This window comes from Odontomachus brunneus, unplaced genomic scaffold, assembly GCF_010583005.1.
Source record: "Odontomachus brunneus isolate Ranch 3 - 2012 unplaced genomic scaffold, Obru_v1 Obru_scaffold_003, whole genome shotgun sequence".
NCBI classification, from domain to species: domain Eukaryota; kingdom Metazoa; phylum Arthropoda; class Insecta; order Hymenoptera; family Formicidae; genus Odontomachus; species Odontomachus brunneus.
Genome location: NW_022639453.1, coordinates 567,142 through 590,548, shown reverse-complemented (window position 1 = coordinate 590,548; position 23,407 = coordinate 567,142). Strand labels below are relative to the sequence as shown.

At 42.8% G+C, this 23,407-nt stretch overlaps 1 protein-coding gene and 1 long non-coding RNA gene across 7 annotated transcripts in view; one reads left to right on the top strand and one right to left on the bottom strand.

Annotated features, from left to right (window-relative positions):
* LOC116843654 overlaps window positions 1–17,889 on the bottom strand; it is a 307,139-nt gene extending 289,250 nt beyond the window's left edge. For 4 of the 5 annotated variants that reach the window (XM_032814240.1, XM_032814259.1, XM_032814279.1 and 1 more), the window contains exons 1-2: window positions 17,460–17,889; window positions 12,174–12,624 (exon numbers count right to left, since the gene is read on the bottom strand). In XM_032814240.1, coding sequence (XP_032670131.1) covers window positions 12,174–12,214 — 41 coding nt within the window. In that variant the 5' untranslated portion in view covers window positions 12,215–12,624; window positions 17,460–17,889. Of the gene's footprint in view, window positions 1–12,173; window positions 12,625–16,696; window positions 17,375–17,459 lie in introns of those variants that run through there. The other variant, XM_032814250.1, reaches the window with a different exon arrangement.
* Window positions 17,890–17,943: 54 nt separating this feature from the next.
* Window positions 17,944–23,407, top strand: part of LOC116843206 — a 25,651-nt gene continuing 20,187 nt past the window's right edge. Inside the window, exons 1-4 of one of the 2 annotated variants that reach the window (XR_004377854.1) lie at window positions 17,944–18,072; window positions 18,162–18,278; window positions 18,363–18,574; window positions 18,782–18,931. This is a non-coding gene — a long non-coding RNA (uncharacterized LOC116843206). Of the gene's footprint in view, window positions 18,279–18,362; window positions 18,575–18,781; window positions 18,932–23,407 lie in introns of both variants that reach the window. The other variant, XR_004377853.1, reaches the window with a different exon arrangement.

The window sequence follows — 23,407 nt, the reverse complement described above, 5'->3', positions numbered from 1 at the left end:
TTATCTACCTGACACGGCACGACAATAATTAATCAATCCAATCCCGACTATTTCTTTATTCATTTAGTTGCTTCCTTCGCGATGTAATTTCGAGAAATGATCTTCACCGAGGCAACAATTAACTATGTATATACACGAAAAAAAAGATTTTGCTACGGAAACAAGAATTTGTGTGTGTGGTAAATAAATCTCATCACTTGGATAACACATGGATACCTAAAATTATAGCTGTCAATACACGGAAAGAATATTGTAATAAAAATCACAACGATATTTTTGTAATTTTGGTCAAAATTTGATTACAGTTATATGAAGAATTTGCTTAAAAAAATATTCACATTTATATGGAGAAAAAGTTAATTCTACTGTATGTACAAGTATAAACATGAGTAAGATGCAGACGGAAGTAACTTTGTCTGCATATAAGTGTTAACATTGTTTTGAAACAAATTCTTCATATAACTGTTAATTTTCTTTTAAGTCTGTGTATAACCAAAGTTGCTATATATTTGTTTAGGAATGTTATGTACGTTTGACTTCTTGTCACAAAATTATTACAATTATTTGAATATTTTTTTATTATCGCATATATCAGATTGCCAAATTTACAATTTTTATACTAATTCCACAACTTTCTCAATTTCACGAGAAACTTTGTAAAAAGGAATATAATTTTAACACAATTTTTATCACAATATTTTCTCCGTGTAGGCATATATATTTAGCTGTGGGACGAACGTAGTAGTAACAGAAGTAAAAGTTTTGGTTGCAGCAGCATACTTTTAGTTATAGCAACAAATATATATCCTAACGAGCCATGATTAGCTGCAGCAGTGAAATGTTTTCTGTTCCGTGTACGCAGCGAATAGCAAGTATTTCTGTCGTCGTCTGGTTATAATTAGAGAAACATTTTCGGGAGCGACCGAAGTGACGCGGAAACCGTCGCGAAACGCAATGCACCGGCAATACCGCGCCTCATCGAGGCAAAACGCCATGGAGGCCGATTAATCTCGTTGAAGCTCGGAAGTGACCCGGCTTTGACGACGTACTTATGGAAAACGACGGCTGCTAAAAAATTAGTTATTGCCTACTAAAGGACACTCTTCGCCTCGGAGGACGAGGGAGGCGCGTCGAGCCGTCGCCTTTGTCGCCTCGACGCGACGCGACGAAACGCGTAACGCCGGTCTAATGGAAGCCCTTGTCGTGCGATGACGCTGCCGGCGAGACACCGAATGCATTTAGAAAGGTCGTTAAGAACTTTTTATAGGACCCACCATGAGCCACCCGGTATCGCACGAGGGTGAGAGGCAGCGGGATCCTCCACGACGCGCCCTCGAGCTCCTCTCTCAAGTCCCCCCTTGTCTTTGTACACGGTGGCGCATTCAGAACGTATCGCCCCGTTAATCTGCGAGTTTTCGAGGAAGAAAAGGGAATGGAAGCCGAGGGAGTTTCGGCGCGAAAACAATTTGCAGCCGTGCCGCGGGAAAGAGAGAGAAGACGGATTGTCTTCTATTATCTTGTGGTCTTGAGCAAGCACTCTCGCGATTACAAGGTATAGAGGCGCGCACTCATCGATTTGCAAAATTATCAGGACTAGAGAATTCGCGATAAAACCAGTCGCGTGTTGCCGGCTGATCGGACTATGAGTGCGGATGATTCATCATCGTTGCCGTAGGTCACGCGACGAGCAACATTGAGGGCTTAATCATTCGCGTGACGCAACGCGCAATGATACTTAGGAAATCGAGGGAGTTAAGAGGGTTTGATGCAAAGTCGCGGTTAAAAGAAGGGACTGAGAGCGAACGAAACAAATGCGCGAAGATCAAAGCATCTTCGGTGGCAAATTCAAGTTAAGATACCAATGTCTAAATAGGATTTCTCTATATGAACTATTTGTATAATTTCGTAATAAAATCTCTCTTTCTTTGTGGCGCCTATTCAGATTAAGCGCAGATTAACAATTAGTAATGGGAGCTAAATTTGCCAGCAGATATTGCCGGAATGCTGCTGTTATTCTACGTATTACAGATTTTCTAGCAAATGCAAGAAACAGCGACAAATCTGAACTGGTTTCTACAATTCTACCTAGCAAAATATTTTTTTCGCGCGCGCGCGTGTGTGTGTGTGTGTTTGTGCGCGTGCGCACGTATACACGAAAAAAAAACAATTCCGTTGGTGCAACCGAATTTTCTGTTGCTCAAAAATCAGACGAAAACTCGGCTATAGGAATGGAAAAATTCCTTTATGAGGCTTCTATATAGTCAATTGTTCTCAGTTGCCTCAATCGAGTTTTAATTTCACTGAATATTCAGACGAATATTTTCGATTGCGACAACAAAAATATCAGTTTTCATAACAGAAATATCGTTTCTGATCTGACTTAATTTTCAGTTAGTTACTATTCGGTTGCACCGAGATTTTTTTTCGTGTAGTTGGTACTTTCGCCTAATCGATAATTTTTTAGCAGCCGTCGTTTTCCATAAGTACGTCGTCAAAGCCGGGTCACTTCCGAGCTTCAACGAGATTAATCGGCCTCTATGGCGTTTTGCCTCGATGAGGCGCGGTATTGCCGGTGCATGTCGCGTTTCGCGACGGTTTCCGCGTCACTTCGGTCGCTCCCGAAAATGTTTCTCTAATTAGATTAGACCTTACTTCGCGAAATCGATTGGCGAGCGATTTGCCGAGGGCTTTTCCACAGGGCGACAGGTTTCCACAGGTTGCCCGCGACGAGAGTTACGACGTTGCAACGGAATATAATCGTCTATTCAATAACCGCTACCAGATTGAACTAACGCTAATAAATTGACAGAGGATAGGTGGTGCACTCTCTTCGTGGAGCAACGAAGACCTCGTAAATCCGCCGGCGTGCGCGCGCGCTCACGGATTCATGGTTCAATCAAAAAGTTCTAAACGGGCCGCCCGTGTATTCATTAACCGTCGGTGTAATCGGCGCCATAAATTCCGTCGGCAACACAGCGCGTGAGCGAACGCGGCCAGAGCCGGCCGGGCGTCGAAGTCGCTCCCGCAATGCCGGTATTTATAGGCGTCATGCCGTTTGCTCTGTATTAGCCCAATTTGCCGCGCGTCCCCGCGCCCACCAATTAGTGCATTAGCCGGTGCATAACACCCGCGCTTTATCGGCGTGGGAGTCGTGAATTTCAGTTTCGGCAGACGGCCCATTTTACCCGGACGAAGCCGCGAATCCGACGATGTCGAAGGAGCGAGAAAGCGAGGGCGGCGTTTGTATTTTTAGAGAAAATCCCGAACCCTACGCGCTGCCCTGCAACGCTACGTACTCTCTAAATTTCTTGGAGTGAAAATACTGCCACTCTTGCAATAAGAGTAAAATATTCACTCTAATCGAATGAAATAGTCACTGTGGCAGTATTTACTCTTCATAAGAGTGAATGTTTCACTCGATTGGAGTGAATATTTCACTCTTAAATTTCTGTAAAAGTAGCAGTATTTTCACTCAAAGAAATTTAGAGAGTACATGGAAAAAACAATTCTGTTGGTGCAACCGAATTTTCGGTTGCTCAAGGATCAAACGAAAACTCGGCTATAGGAACAGAAAAATTCTTTTATGAAGCTTCTATATAGTCAATTGTTTTCAGTTGCCTCAACCGAGTTCGAATATAGTTGTATGTTCAGCAAATATTTTCGGTTGCGACAACAGAAATATTAGTCTTCATAACAAAGATATCGTTTCTGATCACCTAATTTTCAGTTGGTTCCTATTTGGTTGCACCAACTGAAATTTTTTTTGCGTATAATTATGAGAATCGTGCTGAATGACAAAAACATGTTGCTCGCGTCGAGAACACGAGGCGATAATTCAGTCGAATAGTGTTAATCACTCAAACTGCGACGACGAGTTTCCGTGGCTGTCGAAATAGGTAGATGAAATCTCACGGTTTTTCTTTATTCGCGCATGAAGGAAGGCACGCTTGCGTCGCTGCTGGAGAAAGATCGCAATGAGACGCGGGACCAATTACGCCACGATCAAATCTATTTCGAGAAGTTGCGCGTTTAAATGGCGATTATGTTAAAACGAGCGTCCTGGCGATCGATTTTTTCATTCCGCCTGTGACGCGTCGTTGACTTTAGTGACCGAACCGTTTCGCAGACGTTCGCGAAACGTTTGTGCCGCCAAATTCATTTACTGTGGTCGTGTCATCGCGGGCATACTGCGCGTCTCTAGAGACTTACCAACGAGAAACTACGACGAGTCGACTAGCTCGCCCGCTCACACGCGGTACGCATCTCACTGCCGCATGATTTACATTTTCCGCAACCTATATATCCTCTCTATCGTACGCCAAAAACTATTCTCGTAGTCGGTCAGCATTGCGATCTTCGTCGCAACCGTCACGTGACCGCTTCATTTTCGTTCAGGAAACCAATTGAGAAACTCAACGCTGGGAAACACCGGCCTCGAGAAATTCGAGACACACATGAAAATATTTCCACACCTCGAAATATTTCAACAAATAACGTGTCTCAGTGTTGCAAAGTAGCCCGAGGTTGTATGACCGAAAGTTTCTCTTTTCACCCAGATAATATGTATAGTCCAAAAGAATGTAAAAATCTCTCAAATGTTTAGGTTATTCGATTAAAACATTCTACAATATCTTATTCGCGCCCTTGAAGAAGTGCCTTGAAAAATTCGAGGAGTACAGATAAAAATATCTCCATATGTAAAGATACTTCGAGAAATAACGTGTCTCAACGTCGCAAAGCGGATTATAATCGTACAATCCGAAGCTGTTTTTTCTTCCAGGTGATATATATATAATGCAAAGAACGTCGAAAGGATGCGAAAGTATCTTGCAAACGCGCGCGTTCGCGCTGTTCAATTAAAACGGGATTCTACGGTGATTTATTCGCGCCCAGTTATACATTTAGGCGCATACATCTCACCGCGTTATTCTCCGTCCACGACTGGGCGGAATTAATAGGCTTTGGCGTTCAACTTCTTCGTTATTACGGGGCAATTATTGTACACGTAACGATGGCGATATGTACGTGAATGCCACGAAACGAGGTATCCCATAAACTTGGCGCGAGACCTTTGATCGCGCGGCGATTACTCAAAGTTAGTGCACGCGCGCGCGTTTCGCAAATGATACTAAAACCCGCACTTATATGCCGTCGATTCTCGAGAGCGTAATTACTAATTTCGCGTGCTGCCTTTTGGAGGCGTAAATCAATGTGCAGCGCTCGAAATTGGTGGAAATTTAATTACGGAATCGTTGATCCCGCGTATTAATTGCCGGCTTGATTAATGTTACTCATGCACCGTTTGTCATAGCTAGTTTACAGCTCGCCTTAATTGAGACTATTTATGGCACGAACTACTGAGCCTAAAATCTAGGTGGATCATTCAAACTTTAATAGCCTGCACATTATGGTGTTAACGCTCGACGGTCTGAAGGGTTTCTCAGGCGTGAATTTAAAGCTCGCTCTTTGACGTGCGCCGTCCTCTCGCGTAATTGTGAGTAACGTTCATTAGCTACCTGAATATACACGTAGTTGGATTGTTGGAACGAATCATGCGACTCGACTCGAAGTTTCATGTGATCGCGCGCTCCTATTTCATCATCCGTATATGCCGTTACACGCATGAAAGTTCAATATTGAAAACACAGTGCGAGAAAAAGTTGACGCTCCCGCGAAACGCGGTTCGCGCATGTCAACGGAGTCGTTTTACCAAAAGTTCCGACCGACATCATCCAACACATTTTTTTAAAAACGCCACTACACCTGTTTTCAGCGCCAGCGTCAGGTTCATCGACCCTGCTAACCGCCACCTGGCCCTGTCACTGTCTCCCCTCCAAAAAATGCTAATTACGTCGAATGACAATATATTTCAGAAATAATTCACTAAAATAACCGTTTTAGACCAATTACAGTCATAAAATTATTGGATAAAACAAAATAATAAAACAAAGTAAAATAAATAATAAAAAATAAATCGTTAAACAACACTGTCGCTAATATCTCCGATAAAAGTTCCGGTCGTTGCAACTTTTGTCGCGCGAAAATTGATTAAAGAGCCGATAAAATCAATTCATAAAGTGTTTTCCATGAAAATTCTTCTGCCAACTTACGCGTTGAAAAGAGCATTGGTCGAGCGTTGGTAAGAGCAATCCCAAAAAACAAACCCGATTCGTGGGACATTCGGAGAATTTACAGACCCTCCACTGGTCCAAGTTAACACACGTGCATTCGATACACCGCGCGTTGCATCTGGATGCGTTCGAAAACAAAACGCAGCTCGAAACACGAGTAGCGACGACTCTTTCACGGGCGACGGCCCGAACGAATGTCGACGCTTTGTATAAACACGTGTTAAACTACGGACGAACGTAGAATGAGGTTTTAAAGTGGAAACGGAAAGAGGGTACACGGAGAAAAAAATATTTGAAAATTTGTTTGTGAGATATAAATGTTTATCTCTGTGAAATCGAGCTTACTTCTGTGAGAATCATGTTCGCAGAATGAAAATCGAGAACTGGTAGAGTGTCGATAAATTCACGACAGCAAACGAAAGAATTCGTTTCGTGTCGACTGATGCGCTTAGAGAGAGATACCGATCTCTCATAATCCAATATGTATCCAGGCTCGACTTCAACGTACGACCACAAAGGGTTAAACGGCTCGAAAACGCGCGGTTTTCCACTTCGTTTGCTACCTATTCGAGCATCGGTCGCGCGGTAACCGGTCTCGATTTAACCCATGACTACTCCGGCAAAATCTTAAGTGTTAATGGCCGCGCCGAGCGTCCGACAAACGCACGTAATTTCATTAGCACTCTGAACTTTCTATGCGCTTACATTTTTCCCGCGCGCGCAACACGAAGGTAGAAAGCCCGTTTGTGGAAATCGCGTTTAACTCCAGCACGCTAACTGGAAAATATCGGCGAGCTTAATGCACGATCTAAAGTGCCTGCTCGCAGTTTTTGCAGCACGTAGCTTGCGCAAAGAAGTGGATAACATGAGTCTTATCAATTAACCGTAATTATGCAAGAATTATGATCCAACTCATACGGGACGCGTTTCGAAAAAAATGAGGATGAAAAAGTGATTGAAAAAGTACAGATAACACTGACGCTCTTCTCGATTATTCAATAAGCATGCTCAGTTTTCTTCTCTTTAAATATATTTATTGATCAGCTTTTAATCTTTAAAAAATTGGTAAAAAATCAATTAGTAAAAAATAGTGTAACTAGTAGAGAATAAAAACTGTTTTTTTAAGGGAATACTCTGGTTTGAAAGGTCGCAGAAAAGCACTTTGTTGAAATTTTTTGCAGGGAAATAGAAAAATTGAATAACGCCAAACTTTGTATATTTTTTAAACCTTGTTTTAAAAATATATTTTTGTTATCTAAATGACAAAAATGTTCTTCTTTTGTATGTTTTTGTCACTTAGACAATAAAAATATATTCTTAAAATAAGGTTAAGAGAATATGCAAAGTCTGACATTACTCAATTCTTTCGTTTCCCTATAAAATAATTCCGGAAAAATATCCAGCGACTTTTCAAACCAGAATATCTCTTTGATTTTAGACGCTTGTAGAGGACTTGGATGTTTTCCGTCTCGTGTAAAAAGATGTATGGACTATCCATTGCTAACAAAATTCGAAAATCATAATTTTCTGCATCAGATCATTGTCGCATAAATATATGACGACAGACAGAAAACTCTTACTCTCCAAAGAAAAATTCTCGTACGGTGCAACAATCGCGCACAATCGCTAAAGCCGGTTATTGAAGTATCGAGCATCAAGTGCGTGAGATAACCGGGACGTGCGAGAAGGAACTCCATAAAGGAATATTCCTGTAAATACAGACCGCGGTATTATTAACGATTGACTGTGATAGTCGGTTGCGTTCGTTTCTATCTCCCCCGTTCGCGTGTAATCGTCCAACATTATGCATAAAGCCGTGTAAATGTTAATTAGCGAGCGTTTACCCCTCGGGTTCTCATTTTAGATGCCGCCTCGTTTCGCGCTAATACGTTTCGATGTTCAACCGACGTCGCAATAAATTACAAGATGCGTTTCTCCGTCGCGCGAAATATGAAAGGACAAGATCACAGGCGTTGTTACATTCTACCGCAGCAGTTATGCTCGCGAAGAAAAGATCGGTCGCGGTGATACTTCTAAAATTAGCGCACCACCGCGTAACTTCCTCTCCTCTCTCTTTCTCTCTCTTTTCCTGTGGCGCGGCCGCGAATGTCGCGCGTAAATTCCTGCGTGCCGACGTGGAGCTCGCGATCGCGTGAATTAATCGCCGGGAGAGCTTCGGAAAAGTTACCGCGAAAAAGCGCACTCAGTGCAAAGTAATCCCGGTCGATGCCGTAAATTTCCAGCTAACCCATCCCGTCGCCGCTCTCCCTCGTCCGCGTGTTTCCACGTCTCCGTGTTGGCGCGCGAGACGAGACCGTGGAGCCGGATAATGATTTTAACGTCGGCCACGTACTTGCGCGAAGTGAGATCGTAATCCGCGATTAGTATTGTGAAACGTTTCAAATGCGCGAAGCCACGATGCGATACTCGACTTTACATCGGCGCGAAGCATCGATAACAGCAAAATCAAGATAAAGTCGCTCTTTCAACAATTCCTCAGAAATATTTTTCCACGATGATGCAATTTCGCGACTGTTGCCGTACGAGAATTTTCCTTTGGAGAATAAGAATTTTTTGTCTGTCGTCATATATTCACGAAGATTTGGACGGAAAAGAAAGTTTAGTTGGATTAAACAAATTTCTGAATGAAATACGCACAAACCAGAAAATTTCGGTTGATGTTACCAAAAGTCTTGTCAATTTGAACAGAATTCTGGCAATTTCAATCAGGATTTCTGCTTCGTTCGTATTTCACCAGAAACTTATTTAATCCCAAGTATTTAATCAGCATGTCGTTTTCCATTGCTTTCCTATTGCATCTTAAAAGAAATAACATTCAGAAAACAAGAATCTCGAACCTCTGTCGCCTTACTCGTAAATTCCCTTCCCTCTCCCCCGCCGTCACAAAGTACAATTCAAAGTCATATATCTTCAATAGTCTCAAAACTCAATTTTCACGAGAGCACAAATAAATTATCAAGATATTCACTTGGCGCAGTCCCGCGGCTCGTGGGGGCGCATTGAAAACGCGTTTATGTCCGCGCGAGCAAACTTGGCGGAATCGATAGCGCGTCGATGCGCGCGGGAACCCCTCTCTCTCTCTCTCTCTCTCTCTCTCTCTCTTCTTCTTCTTCTTCTCTCTTCCTCTCTCTTCCACGCAACGCATTTAATAAAGCTGTGAGATGTATCTGGCCGGGTTATCAATTAACGGCGGCCGCGCTTAATCCACGGCGCGGAGGCATCGATAACGCCCGGCGTAGATGGAAGTCTTAATCGGTGCGCGCGGCGGCGGGTTCTCGCGAGGAAATTTATATCCGACGTCACGGGTTTCTCGTGCTGGGCGCGCGTTATCGCGGGGCGCCCCCGGTATTAGCCGCTTTTTCCGCGTCTCCCCGACGTCGCAGCGGAGACGCGTCGGGCATTAATTAAGGGCCCGGCGCGCAGCAGGTGTTACGATAATTCCCTGCAATTGGCCCCGAGACGAGACTCATTATGCGCGGCTATGCCTCGCGCGACAGGCCGCGTACGTGAGATCGCGTCGCACGGAATTATTTATCGGACCGTCAATAACGTGTTGCTCGCGCGGACACACGTGACGCGTTGCGTCCACCGTCCGCTGTAATTTATCATGGATAAGCCGGCGCCGTTGATTCGTCCAAGATGCGCTCGACGCGAGCGTCGCTCTTTTCATTTCTCTAATACGCTATCGGCGCTATTAATCTCTCGATGGGAGATTTAAGCCTGCCCCCCCCCCTTTCCCTGCTTTCCTACCTGCCCCCTCCTGCGCATTTGCGGAATTGCAACGTCAATTGCAACGCTGACGCGCTGTCGATATGGCGTGACAGCCGTTTGACTCGTTTGTCGCGGTAATGTCGACATGCAATTACCTATGCGTCATAGGTATGAACTTATTTCCGAATTCGAGTACCCCATCGCTCTGAACGCGATAAACTGATGATTGTAAGTGTCAAAGGGCACTAGTAATCTCGCATTCCACAGCTTACTTTGTGCACATCATACCTGGAGTTCTTTCAATCAGAATTAGGACAAAGCGTGATGATTCCTGAATTGGTCTGCATCCTGTCCGCCATTTTTAAGGATGGCGTTGAGAATGGGAGTGAAGGAGAAAACTCTACGCGACTGAAATGATGAGTTTCGCTCTGCAGCTTCTCTCTTTCTCTCTCACTTACTCATTTCCTCCCTACAAATGGCGGACAGTGTCCTAACTCCGACTTGAAGACCTCCATCATAGCCAATGTTTCAAAAGATAACTGCACGTATCCGAGTCGAAATTTTGCTTTTACATTCATTCTACAAATTCCGCTGTACTTGTTCAATCTTGGGGAATCTCGAAACATAACACACGAATTATTGTTTACTGCTATTTCCTCTGTATTAAAGCTTAAAGATTAATGGAGTATAATAAAAAAAATAACAAATCTTATTTTTTTCGCAATCTATTTTTCTTTTCCTGCTTTTTAGCGATAAAGAGAGAGGAATTGTAAGAGCAGAGATAGGACAACTGTGTATCTAAAAGCTTCAACAATTATTTAACTTTGAATTTGGAACAATGATAAAATTATAGAGAAATAAAACGTTGGCATTCAAGACGGGACTTGCGCGATTCAAAAAAGTTTATTAAATCCTGATCTACTAAATGTACTCTTTCTTCCTGTTTCTTGTTCTCTATCTTTCTCTTTAGCTTAAGTTATGATTCAAACAGAGATAAAGAAAAAGTAACAGGAAGCAAAGAGTATATTGTATATCTGGATTGAAAGGAGCGTATATCAGTAATTGCAAAGTCTACGGTAGATATATTCAAAATTTCGGATATTTTGCAACTGAAAAAGATAATATTGCATCCCTCAGAGAGTTGAATTGTAATATAAATAAACGAGACAACATCGGATATCGTAAAATATAATTCACTGTCAGTGTGCGTAACGTCGAGAAAGGAACAAATTTATTTGCCGTCATCGCACGAGAGCATTTCTGATTACGATAAAACGGGAAAGCGATTAACGGTTATCCATTCGCGTTTCATAAAGCTCTCTTTCACTCGTCAAAGGGACGACGTAATGGCCGCGGAATGCGCGTTTTAAAAATAATTTCGAGCGCGCGGCCCTTTAAAAACGAATGCTCGCGCGGAGCCGTCGTCGTCGTCGTCGTGAAATACGATCGCGGTTGAGTGTCACTCGTTATATCCCACACAAAGGGTTAACGCGCGACTCGAGCGATGACCCAGAGTTAACCCAAAGTTAACCGAGGGCATTCTCAGAGTTGGCCCAGAGGTTAGCCCTTGTCTCCGGGAAATAAATAAATCATTTTTAGTGGAAGAGGGTCCTGGTTGTGTGCGTCAGCTAACCGGTAGGACCGATGCAATTTGCCAGACATCATCTTTTAACGCGCGCGACTAGTGCCCTTTTCTTTAGTAAGTTACGCCGGAAACGCGGAGAAGTTGAAATTTTATTAGTAAATGACGCGACACGCGATGCGCCAAGGCAGCAAGACTTACATTTCTCCACTCGAAAGATCTTCTCTTTCTCAAGAAGTAACACCGCCCGCGAGAAAAAGGATCTGCTCGGGTGCTTTCGAAAGACGTGACTCATTTCCAGACTTCGCGCTCGTTGACTTTCGTATTAATTAATTATAGAACATTCCAGGACCACTGGAAATCGCACTCGCGACATTAAAATAACTTGGACAACGAAAGAGATTACTGCGACAGGATAAAAATCTTATTTTTATATCTCTCTCATTCTCTCTAGATCCGTTCTATCAATTAGCCAAAACTACACGAACTTTTTTAATTATACTCGACGTAAATGGAGAAGCAAATAGGAGAAGAATATTTATGTAAAAATTGACTTTCACTTGTATTAATATTGACAAGTACCGAATAAAAGCGTATCGTGAAAGCTTTCTTTCTCTTTCTGAGATCGCTTGAAACCGACCGACCGAAAGCAGATACTTTTTCTGTCCGCTGACGACGTGGCGGGCAATGTAACGCAATGTAAAAGGCCGGTGATTATTTTCACTCACCGTTTCGATGGCTTCCAGCGCCGCTTCAGCACTCCCAGCATGAGGAAACCGATGAGAACGAGGCCTAGACGCCAACGGGTCTCCGACTCGCAGCTACGTATGAAGCACCACCACCAACACAACCGATCACTACCGGTACCACACAACCACCGGATGACCTCGTCGATCTTTCCGGGGGATTTCTATCGGTTCGCGCGCGAGTCACACTATCATCTCTCCCGCGCGAGTGAGTTCTTTCTTTCGCGCGCGGTCTCTGGAGTCTCTCACGATGTTCGACACGGTGCTCGATCTCGCAACGGTCGATCGATCGAGCTGGGCCGACTCAACGACGTCTGTGGTTCGTCGCAACTCCTTCGCGCCACCTTCAGTCACGGTACGGAGGATCGCGCTCTGCGGCTCCCAGGCAGCTTCTTGTCATCCTCGTTACTGCGTGCCCTTATTCGCCGGACATCTGGAGACAAAGTGACAAAAGCGCATGAGATCGTAAGACACGCAAAGTTGAAGTGTGTGGAATGTATTAACTCTTTTAACCTTTTAACACGTTGAACTTTCAAGCCCCTAATTTTTTTTTAAAGATACTTTTTTTCTATTTTCATTTCGTTAATACAATATAGTTTTAGCAGAAAAATTAAAATTTCGCGCCAAAGTGATAAGAACACTAGTGTCCCCTTGTGGTTTTTAGAAAAGCTTACACAAAAAAAAAATATTTGCTAATATATGGACAACTAAAAATATTAGGTGTAGGAGCAAATTTTCTTGCTTTCATAACAAAGTTATTTAATTGTGATAGTTAAATAACTTGCTATGAAAGCAAGAAAATTTGCTCCTGCAGCTAATATTTTTGTCCATATATTAGCAAATCTTTTTTTTCCGTGTATTTGTCCCAACGATAATAAATAAAATAATAGCTGATGCCTTTTGAATGCCAAAAAGCTTTCGCTTATTCAATTGAATTACTAATGTTGAGGAAATAAATATATATAAAAAATATGTTAAATTCAAACAATATCTTAATCAATTACAAGGATTAATTATTTAGTTTATTATCCAGAAATTACAAACATCTATACTAAGAAAAAAGTATTTGGAAATTTATTTGCGGGATGTAAAGTTTGTTTCTCTGAAATAAAATTTACTTTTCTATGAAGTAAAGTTTATTTCTGTAAATAAATTTCATATCTCACACAAATAAATTCACAAATATTTTTTTCTCAGTGTACCGCGAGAATAATTGAAAATCTATGGTAGCATCTACGTCAATGTCGATAAACGTAATGCAGATCGAAAATATTATTTCAGCTTGAAATTACAGTCTGATATTTGCGAGCGTGACGGTAATATTATTTCTCACAGAAGATAAATTCTGAACCCGACACTTTATCGTTGTTTCGCCGGCGAAAATAGGAAAACAGCTAACGATTTCGCGCGTTTATTAAATATACATCTCACATCAAACATTTCTTGAACAACAGTTCACTCTTTCCGTATCGACACGACGTCATGTTGCTCCATTTTGCAACACGAAGGCCAACACACGCGTCACGTAACACAACGTAGTCGCGAAGATTCTGTTCGCCATTCACAAAGAGGCTTATAAATAATAAAGCACGTTCAGATAATATTTATTTCCGTCGGTCGCGGAATAAATGATGTACGCTTTTCGCGGGCGGCTCGTCGTCGCGAGCGAAAATTTGATCGATAACACGAGCACCGCTCCCTCAAAGAAACGCTCCGAGCGCGACGCTTCTATCTGAATATCGAAAATCACTTTCACATCGTTGCCTAATTGATCGACGAGAATTGAGCTCGCCCGTAACGTCGCCCGTAACCCGCGTTGATCAAGGGTCGAATAATAAATCACGTCCTTTTAATTAAGACGATAATTGACAGCGCTTAGAGGCAAAGAGAGAGAGAGAGAGAGAGAGAGAGAGAGAGAGTGCGCGCGCGTCTTTTACGAATCGGCGGGGAAAATCCGTTTCCCTCGGAAAAAGCGCATATCTTCCTGAGTGAAGAGCAACGGCGATGCTCTTATTTTCAGCGCGAATTATCGGATGTGAGTTTACTTCTGTTGAGAATTGAAAAAACGCGTCCTTGTTATCTTACTGCGCTAATTATGTACTACTGGAAAAGCGGGCGCTCTTAATGAAAGTTGCGAACGAATTTTAATTATGTAGTTCGTTAATTGGCAACTTGGGAATTTTAGATCAGTTATCTCTTCTCGCAGACCTATTATTCACATTAAGAGATCAAACGTCACATACTGAGAAAAAAGTGTTCGACATTTGTAACTACAACAGCATAGAGAAATAATTACTACAAATTGTTATCGAGATAACTTTTTTCTATTAAATTCTACTGTGATGTTGGCGATAGTAATCTTACATGCATGTTGTCACTACTATTTTCGTGTTGTAAACAATCAAAAGTAAGTATATACTTTAGTTTGATCAACCATATCTTCTTTTCAGTTCCTTTGTCTCGCATAGATTGAAAATATGTTGCACGTGAATTTTTTTTTGTACGCTAATCAGCTGACATCACAAATTTACATGCGCATGTAAGAATGTTTGCGTACCGCGATTGATGCGTCGGCAAACACAAGACAGAATTTCATTCTCCACGGTGGAAAGGAAAAACAAACGATTGTCCGTTTTGCGAGCGCGAATAAAATGCAAACATTGATTCCCGATGTGCGGTATGGCGAGCTGCGAAATGACGTTTGGATCCCGACGCGTCAGAACGACCTTGCTTCGCTTTCTGAGATTATTGCTCCGCAACGAATCGCGATCGATATAGCTGAACATCCAATTGCCGCGAAATTGCATAACCCGCGCAGGAAGGTTATTTCGTTCGCTTAGCGCGCGGCGTGTATAAGGGCGAAGTACAAATACGAATAGAGATCGGGCGATATTTTATTTGCCGTGCCGTTTAAATCGCGCCGATGACGGGTATCGTAATGTATCCGCGCGATACACGAACGTAAATAACACGACTGTAATGACTTCGCCGGCGGACAGATACTAAAAAGAACATCGTGGAAGATTAATGACTACCACTGAGAATTGTCGTATAATTTGAATCGTACTTAAGAAAGCATACACAAGAGCGATGCATCGTGAATACTCAACCTTTCGCGTTGGACAAACGTAGAAATATTATTAAATCGTACATGAAAATTAAAAGTTGACATTATCTCCATATGTCGTTAATAATATTGCCTGCATTCTAAACAAGTAACGTGTTGTATCGTTCTAGTAATTTTCTGGGTAACAAAAGTGTATCTCGCGAATTCTCAGTAAAAGTCAAGATCGATGATTACACTGAGTGTAAAAAATGGTTGATATTAAATTACAATTAGTCTCTTATGCTCAACTATGTGTTTTGGTTATAATAGAAAAATTTAATAAAAACACGGTTTACTTGACTTGAATTTATAATTATCTCCCTTTGTAGTTATACTTACACATACCAAATGTGTCTTTCTCAATGTACCACTGAAAATTGTTGCACAATTTAAATCGTACTTAGGAAAATATATACGCAATACATTGCGAATATTCAGCCTTTCATGTTGGAGTCGTAGAAAAAAAGTATTTATATATATCGTACATGAAATTAAAAGTTGATATTATCTTCATGTGTCCTTGATAATACATCTGCATCTACACAAGTAATGTATCGTCCCGATACGAACGGTAATAATTAAAATAATAAAAATTAAAATAATAATAAAAATGATTAAAATAATAAAAATTAAAATAATAATAAAAATGATTAAAATAATAAAAATTAAAATAATAATAAAAATGATTAAAATAATAAAATAAAAAATTATATAAAATATATAATAAAAATGATAATTAAAATAATAATAAAAATAATATAATTTTCCGGCTAATAAAAGCGTATTTCGCGAGTTTTCAGCCAAAGTGAAGCAAATCGTTGTATTTAGTTTATAATCTGGCGAGTTAACGCATCGCTATCGCCGCCGGCGCAACGAAGCTGGTTTTTGTTTAATAACCTTACTCCGTGACACTCAAGGAGGGTACTCGTAGAACGCAAGATTCTGTGCTTCTAATCAACGGACTGTTTTCCGGAATTTTCTCTGTGCACGTTATCGTATCGTTATCGGCTTATTAAATGCGCTAAGCACAGTTGTAATAAAAGAGACACTCGTTCTGCGTAAATTAATAGCAACTTATTAATAACCAAGAAAAAAAACTACACACTAATACCTGAACCGGTCGCAGCAGTATTTAATCGCGGTAAAATTCACTTGTACGTTATAATACGATAAATCCCCTTAAATATTACGAACCGACTGCATATTAATGATAAAGGTCGGATACTGCTGCATTATCGTACGCTGAAATGCACTTTCGAAATATTCACACCGAACTCGATTGATACCCAAAATGGTCCGCGATTAAATCGGCCGAATATTCGCCGCGCAATGTTCAAAGAAAAGACTAATATGTGTCGAAGAAAAGACTAATATGTCTCTGTAATCAGAGTGTTATTACCTGATACGTCTTCTGAGAAGTCGCAGGATTCGTCGCTTGAACGTTCCGATGCGGGGCGATCGCGATGCGTGTGCGTGTCATCACGCCGGGCGAATATGCTAGTTCGCAATTTGTAACTGACCGACGCCATTACGGCGTATTGAGATACTTGAGTCGCGTCCCGAATATTGCACTGTTTTGGAGCGCGACGACTCACTCACCGCGGCGTCTCGCGTCCTACTCGACCTCCGCGAGCCGCTACATCTCAAGAGCGAGAGAGAGAGAAAGAGAGGGACCGCGCACGGGAGTAATTAAAAACGAGTATATTATGACGAGCGGAAAAAGCACACGGACATGTCACGTACGAACAGGTATCTATGGACAATGGCCGCTCATCGATCAAGTTCCGCGTGAAGTTGACGCGGACAAGAAATGACGCCGTCACTTTGTATACTTCCGCGGTCGCGCACAGTTCATCCCGATCGCCTCCGCCGCGAAAAAAGGATCACAGGTCGCGGATCGCACAGAGAGAAAGAGAGAAGCCGCAGAAAGCCGGCTCCGGCAACCGGGATCACCAGGACGATCAATAGTCGCGTGCACTTTCGAAACTGGAGCATCGCGTATATGCCCGAGTAGCTCTGTTTATCGAGTATCTTTTTCTAGCCGCATGTGCGCGAGTAATGATCACGGTCACGTGACGCCCCCTTGGCCCGTTCAAATTTGCCGAAAGTGCGTAATGCAAATATGGCGAAGTGTAACGGCAGGGATATATCGATCGGCTCACCTCATTTCGCCGGTCCCGCGGTCCAAGGGCAGCGCGGCCGCCGGGTCAGTAAGGAGGATCCGACGATACCACCACCTTCAGGAATCGTGAGACGCGATCGAGGATCCTGCTGCTGGCACGGCCGGCTTCCTACGCATCTCAGCTTCGCTCCGAAAACGACGCGAAGCACGACGACTCCGCGGGCGTGCGAGCGCGCGCGCGACGAGACGTTCTCGAAATTCGACCCGGTGACCGCGATTCGCGCGACGCACGGGGCGGCCGAACACACGGACAGACGGACCGACTGACTGACTGCGGGAGCGCAGCCGGCGTGTCCGATGACGGGGCTGCGTGTATTCACTCGACGGACGAACGAACGAACGAACGAACGCGCGCGCGCGCGCGAAACGAAGCGACACGAACCGGGACTACGCACCGTCTGCACGTCGAGCTCGGACTGAGCGCCTGTGAGAGACGGAGAGGACACGCGCCGAGCGCCCTCCCCCCCACCTCGTCGGCCGGCGCGCGCACTGCGAGGCTCCCCACCACTCGGCCGGGCAGCCGACCTTCTCCTACCACAGTGAAACGACAGGTGCGGCGAGAGTCTCGGTGAGCCGAGCGAGTTCTGAAAATGGTACGTAAACGATGCCCAGCTTTTTTCTGTCGATGTTTGGGAACGCCATTGTCACATCCGCGCGACGACGTTTGTTTTGACTGCGACAGCTACGAGATTCTACGGCGCCGGCGGATTTCGGGCGAGCGATGCGCGTGGATTATGAGAGCGGCGTTAGAGATCGACGAATGAATCGTTCACGCCGAATAGGAAATAGATATATAAAGGTATGTCTGTATCGGATATACCGCGCTAACAGACGCTCTCGGCTCTAATTTATACATGTATCGCGTATTGAACTTACGTTTTAGTGTAGATCTTGAACGAGTCGTCAGCGATGCTCGAGCGTTGATCAGCTTCCGTGTAAAATCAGCCGATAGTCGCGCGCAGCATCGGCGTCATGGAAATTTTGAAATATCTCAAGCGACCAATCATGACGCCCCGTGACGAAGGGAACGACTGGAAAGGACACACGGTGCTTCTCCGCGTAATTGCAAACGGCATTATCGAGAAATTGGATCGTGTAAGTTGACAAGTCTTGTGCAAATTGGCGAGAATTCGCCAATAGAGAACAGTATATGTTGATATAAATGTGAGACTGATTACATAGCCGTGCATACAGTATTCGTGTGCTGAGGTCGCGTCCTTTACTCCGCTGGAGTGGAGCTCCGCGCTTCTAGGTTAAGTGTCATTGTCGCCCGTGTTTTGTAACACGTTGGAATATTTGTAGGTGTGGTGTTTGTCGAGCTACAAGAGCATCCTGATGCGCCCGATGTACGTGAATGCAACGCACGGCACTGACGCGAGCCCTGCTTAAGGCACTGACACCGCACACTTCCGCGATGCAACGGCACATTTTTCTCGGCCGCCGAGATGTAAGGTACATCGGTAGCGTTATCTTATCGCGAGCGATTTTCGCTAATGCATTCCAGCATCGTAAAACAGTCAAGGAAAAGTCGTGGAATTCTGTTAATATTGTGATTACACTTCGCTGTGCGACACCTGCATGCAGAATGCATCTCGAACATTAAATTCCATTGTACACAGAAAAAAAGGTTTGGTTGAATTAACCAAATATCTGGTCGAATATGAACGATCCAGAAATTCCTATTAAAGTAACCTGAATTCTGTTTAAGTCAACCAAACATCTCGTTAACTTAAACAGAATTCGGGTTACTTCAATCGGAATTTCTGGATCGTTCATATTCGACCAAGTATCTGGTTGATTCAACCAAACCTTTTTTTCCGTGTATATTTTATATTTTCATAACATCATTCTAGAAGGCAAAAATACCAATGCTTAGACAACGCACATAACTCTGGACATTGTTGTTATGATTTTTAAGTTCGAATATTTCAACTTTCAACATTAAATGTACATACATGTGTTCTGCACTAAGAGAAAAAAAATCAAATATATTTATTTAAATTTAAATTATTTTATTTAAGTGGAATAAACAATTACTTTCGTGAAAAAGTTATCGTGAAAAGCTTTACGAAAATATATTTTTCTTATTTGAAAAATAATTTATATCAGAATAAGTAAACATCAGAATATCTAACCCGAAAAAATATTTTTATTTCTATTTCTATACTTTTATTCTATATTTTTATTTTTTAGATGCTTTTTTCTCAGTGTATATTGAAAGTTTAAATGCACGTACTTATAGACCAAAACAATAAGACTATTCAGAACACGTCCAGGCGTAGGAGTGTTTACCTTACATCAATATATGCGAAAGTTTTTTCATTGTGGCGCTATGGTGACTCGATACACATGGCTAAAAATAACGTACGATAAGATAAGATAAATTAATATATCTCGCGGTTGTGTGCTAAACGAAACCCGTGGCGAAATCGCGCGACAATATGCCACTGGATTAGAGCCTATTGTTGTTCCAACTTCTTGATGAGCTAACTAACAGTAAAATTATATCTATCTTTGTCTAATTTGCAGGAGAAACAGATATATGAGTTAACTTATTAAGAGATTGGAAAAATCGACTTTTAATCACATTTCACGAAAAAGCAACGTACTATGCCAGACGGCTTTTACTCCATCACAAAGGGGAAAAGAAAGAAACAAAAATGGACTCGGGAGCTGTCGATTCATTAAGTATGAAGGTGAATTATGACGGTGCTCGTTCGCGCGAAATAACTCCATGGAATCGACGGTGAAAAAGTTTTCGACGTGCTTTTACAAGACCGACGCGATTCGAAGCGAGCGCGTGGGTAATTGCAGATTGCCGCTTCTTTAAGTACGATTCCGCGCGCAATTTGTCGGATACGTTAGCGACCATTTATCACACGCTGCAAAATTAATTTAGATGCGTACGAGTGCGCTGCAACACACGGCGGTAGCGTTAATGCCGGCGGTATACGAGGCCCCTTGGACATTTAACATCTGTCTACGCCATGCATATGCACACGCTTACGCGCCTATGCAAATTCACATGTTTTACTCGCTCGTAGCATCCATTCGAAGCGGAGCAGCGAAACCGCTCGCGCGAATGCTGGTTAAACGTATTCACGAGATATACCACCGACTTGCCCGGCGGGCAGTAATCCTGTAAAAGTGTGAAACATTTCCGCACGCCTAATCCCGCACGCGTCTGTATAGATTTTTATAAATCATCCACATAAACATGCCGTGAGGCTTTATCGAGCCGCGCGAAACGTCAAAATAATTACCGCTGGCGAAAAACGTCGCGAGACATCTTTGCATATTCGTCGACACGTACACGTTACAAATAAATAATTTCAGCTGTAAAAGTGCGACGCGAGGAGCACTCGGACCGACAAACGTGGACAAACGCGGGATCGTTTTCCCTTTTCGCGATTTCTCGTTTTAGTAACGCGACTCGTCAAATTCCGACGACAGGCAAGAAAGAGCCCGGCCATTCCCGATGTAAATATATGCGTGAGTGCACGCGTCGTCAAGTTCGTATCTCGCTCCTCCAATTCTCGCCAAACCATTCATTCTCAGAAATGAGCGTATTTTTAAATTCAAATGAGATTTAGCCCGGCCCCATGCCTTCTAAATTTGCTGTCGCCCTCATCGCCATCGTCGTGGCTAGTACGGTGGACACTAATCGCACGTAGCAACGATGTGCCAATTGTTTTAACCCTGACTCACCCCGTTCCGGATTCGCGCCCCTTTCGTGGGACTCGTCCGAGTTCGAGTAAGCACAGCTGAGCCGGCCTCGGCGACGCTCCTCGCCGGCGGCGGATGCATCGATTTTTCCCGCCGCCGCCCGCGCTGCGCCCGCAAGCTGCAGCTCCGCGCGTCGTCTTGCACGGTTTGGACTACTTGCCAACATCCCCTCCCATCCGATTCCGCATACTTCGTCGGGTGGAAGGGTGAGAACGCGGGCAACGTTCCATCGAAAATTTTGACGACCGCGGAAACTGACATAAAAGATGTTTCGTCCAAGCGAGGAAGTTTCTGTTATGTCTCGCTCTGTTTTTCGTCCGCGCGCGTCTGCGTGTGTACGTGTGAATGGCGTAACTTTACCAGAGAGAAAGAGAAAGAGAGAGAGAGAGAGAGAGAGAGAGAGAGAGATGTATTGCAGCTAAAAGAACAGGATTCCTTTGGAAAACACGGGCGGCAATTAGCGCAAGATTTATACAAGGAAGATTTTTCGTGGAATCTTTACGCGAAGTTAGTTCAGTGTAAATTTAATCCCGGAATTAGCGCAGAATTATTGCGGTGAACGAGAGAGCGTCGCGCGTAAAAACTAATTTCGTAAGAACTTGAATGCGGGATCGATACGACGACTGCCGTGGGAACTTAATAGGGAAGTTAATTGCGTGCTTTATTCACGGTATCAAGCGCGCATTGTGCAACGGCCAGGATCTCCGTGAGCGACGCGATCGCGCTATCGAGGAAATCACGGGAAAAAGCGGGAAGGGAAGGAATCATTTCTCATCGGGAGACAGGATCAAAGAATTCGGGGTCAAGTTCAGCCGGCGTGAATGATGGGCCGAACGAAAGAAGCTGCAGGTGAACGTCGCCGATGCGGCCGGCAGTGCACGTTAACGACTGCGGGACTGGTTTCTCAAGATTTCACGGCCCTTCGGACAGGTAGTCCCCGCAGGACATGCACGAGCAAGGGTGCAGGAAATCGAAGGGCTTGAGCCTGCTGAACCCGTCATTGAAACTGATCGCTCGACGCGGGCGGTATCGCGTCTTACTCATGAGCGATTGTCTACTTTCGAGCGATCATGCCGCGTCTCCGCGATGGCCCACCTGCGGGTACGAAATAACATCATTCAATTGTAACTACGAGTCGAGGCGCGTTGGTCAGAGCTTTTACGTGTACAATGTGTCACATTTGATAGCAGAGTCGAATAGAATGACTCTTGAGCCCACATCAATAGTCGTTATTTCAAAGTTGTTTCATATAAGGTATTTCGATGTGAATTTAGAGTTTAATTTGAATTTTCCATTTAAATCATATATATATATATATATATATATATATATATATATATATATATATATACAGGGTGGCCCATGTAAAGTGTTACAAGCTAATAACTCTAAACATATTTGTCCTATCAAAAAGTTGTTCATGAGAAAGTTTCATATATTTGAGGGGCCTTTCTAACTACGTAAACAAAAATCTACTTCCGTCCCGCCTTGAAGCGGGGAGTACCTCAAGGTTTCAAATAGAACCCTCTATACAATGTTACATATTTGGATTCTACAGGAAAAAACAAGTAAACTTTATCTGAAACATTTCTTTGGAAAATGCTTCTATCAAAAGTTATAAACATTTAATGTAGAGTGCGTTGAAATTAATGATAAATTAAATAAGATTCATAGTTTTTCTGTTTGTTTTATTTTATTAAATGTTCGAAATGTTGATCATTAATATCTAAACAGGTATACGTTAATAATACGTACAGCTTGCATTAAGATGACTCCAAAAATCTTGTTTAGAGTTAGGCAAAGTTTTGTAAAAAGAATTAATAAGTGTTTAGATGTTAATGGTCAACAGTTCGAACATTTAATAAAATAAAACAAAACAGAAAAACTGAGTCTTATTTAATTTATTATTAATTTCAATGCACTCTACATTAAAGTTTAAATGTTTATGACTTTTGATAGGAACATCTTCCAAAGAAATGTTTCAGACAAAGTTTATTTGTTTTGTCTCGTAGAGTCCAAATATGTAACATTGTATAGGGAGTCCCATTTGAAACTTTGAAGTTCCGCCCCTCTTCAAGGGGAAATGAATATTTGTTTACGTAGTTAGAACGGCCCCTCGAATATATGAAACTTTCTCATGAACAACTTTTTGATAAGACAAATGTTTAGAGTTATTAGCTTGTAACACTTTACGTGGGCCAC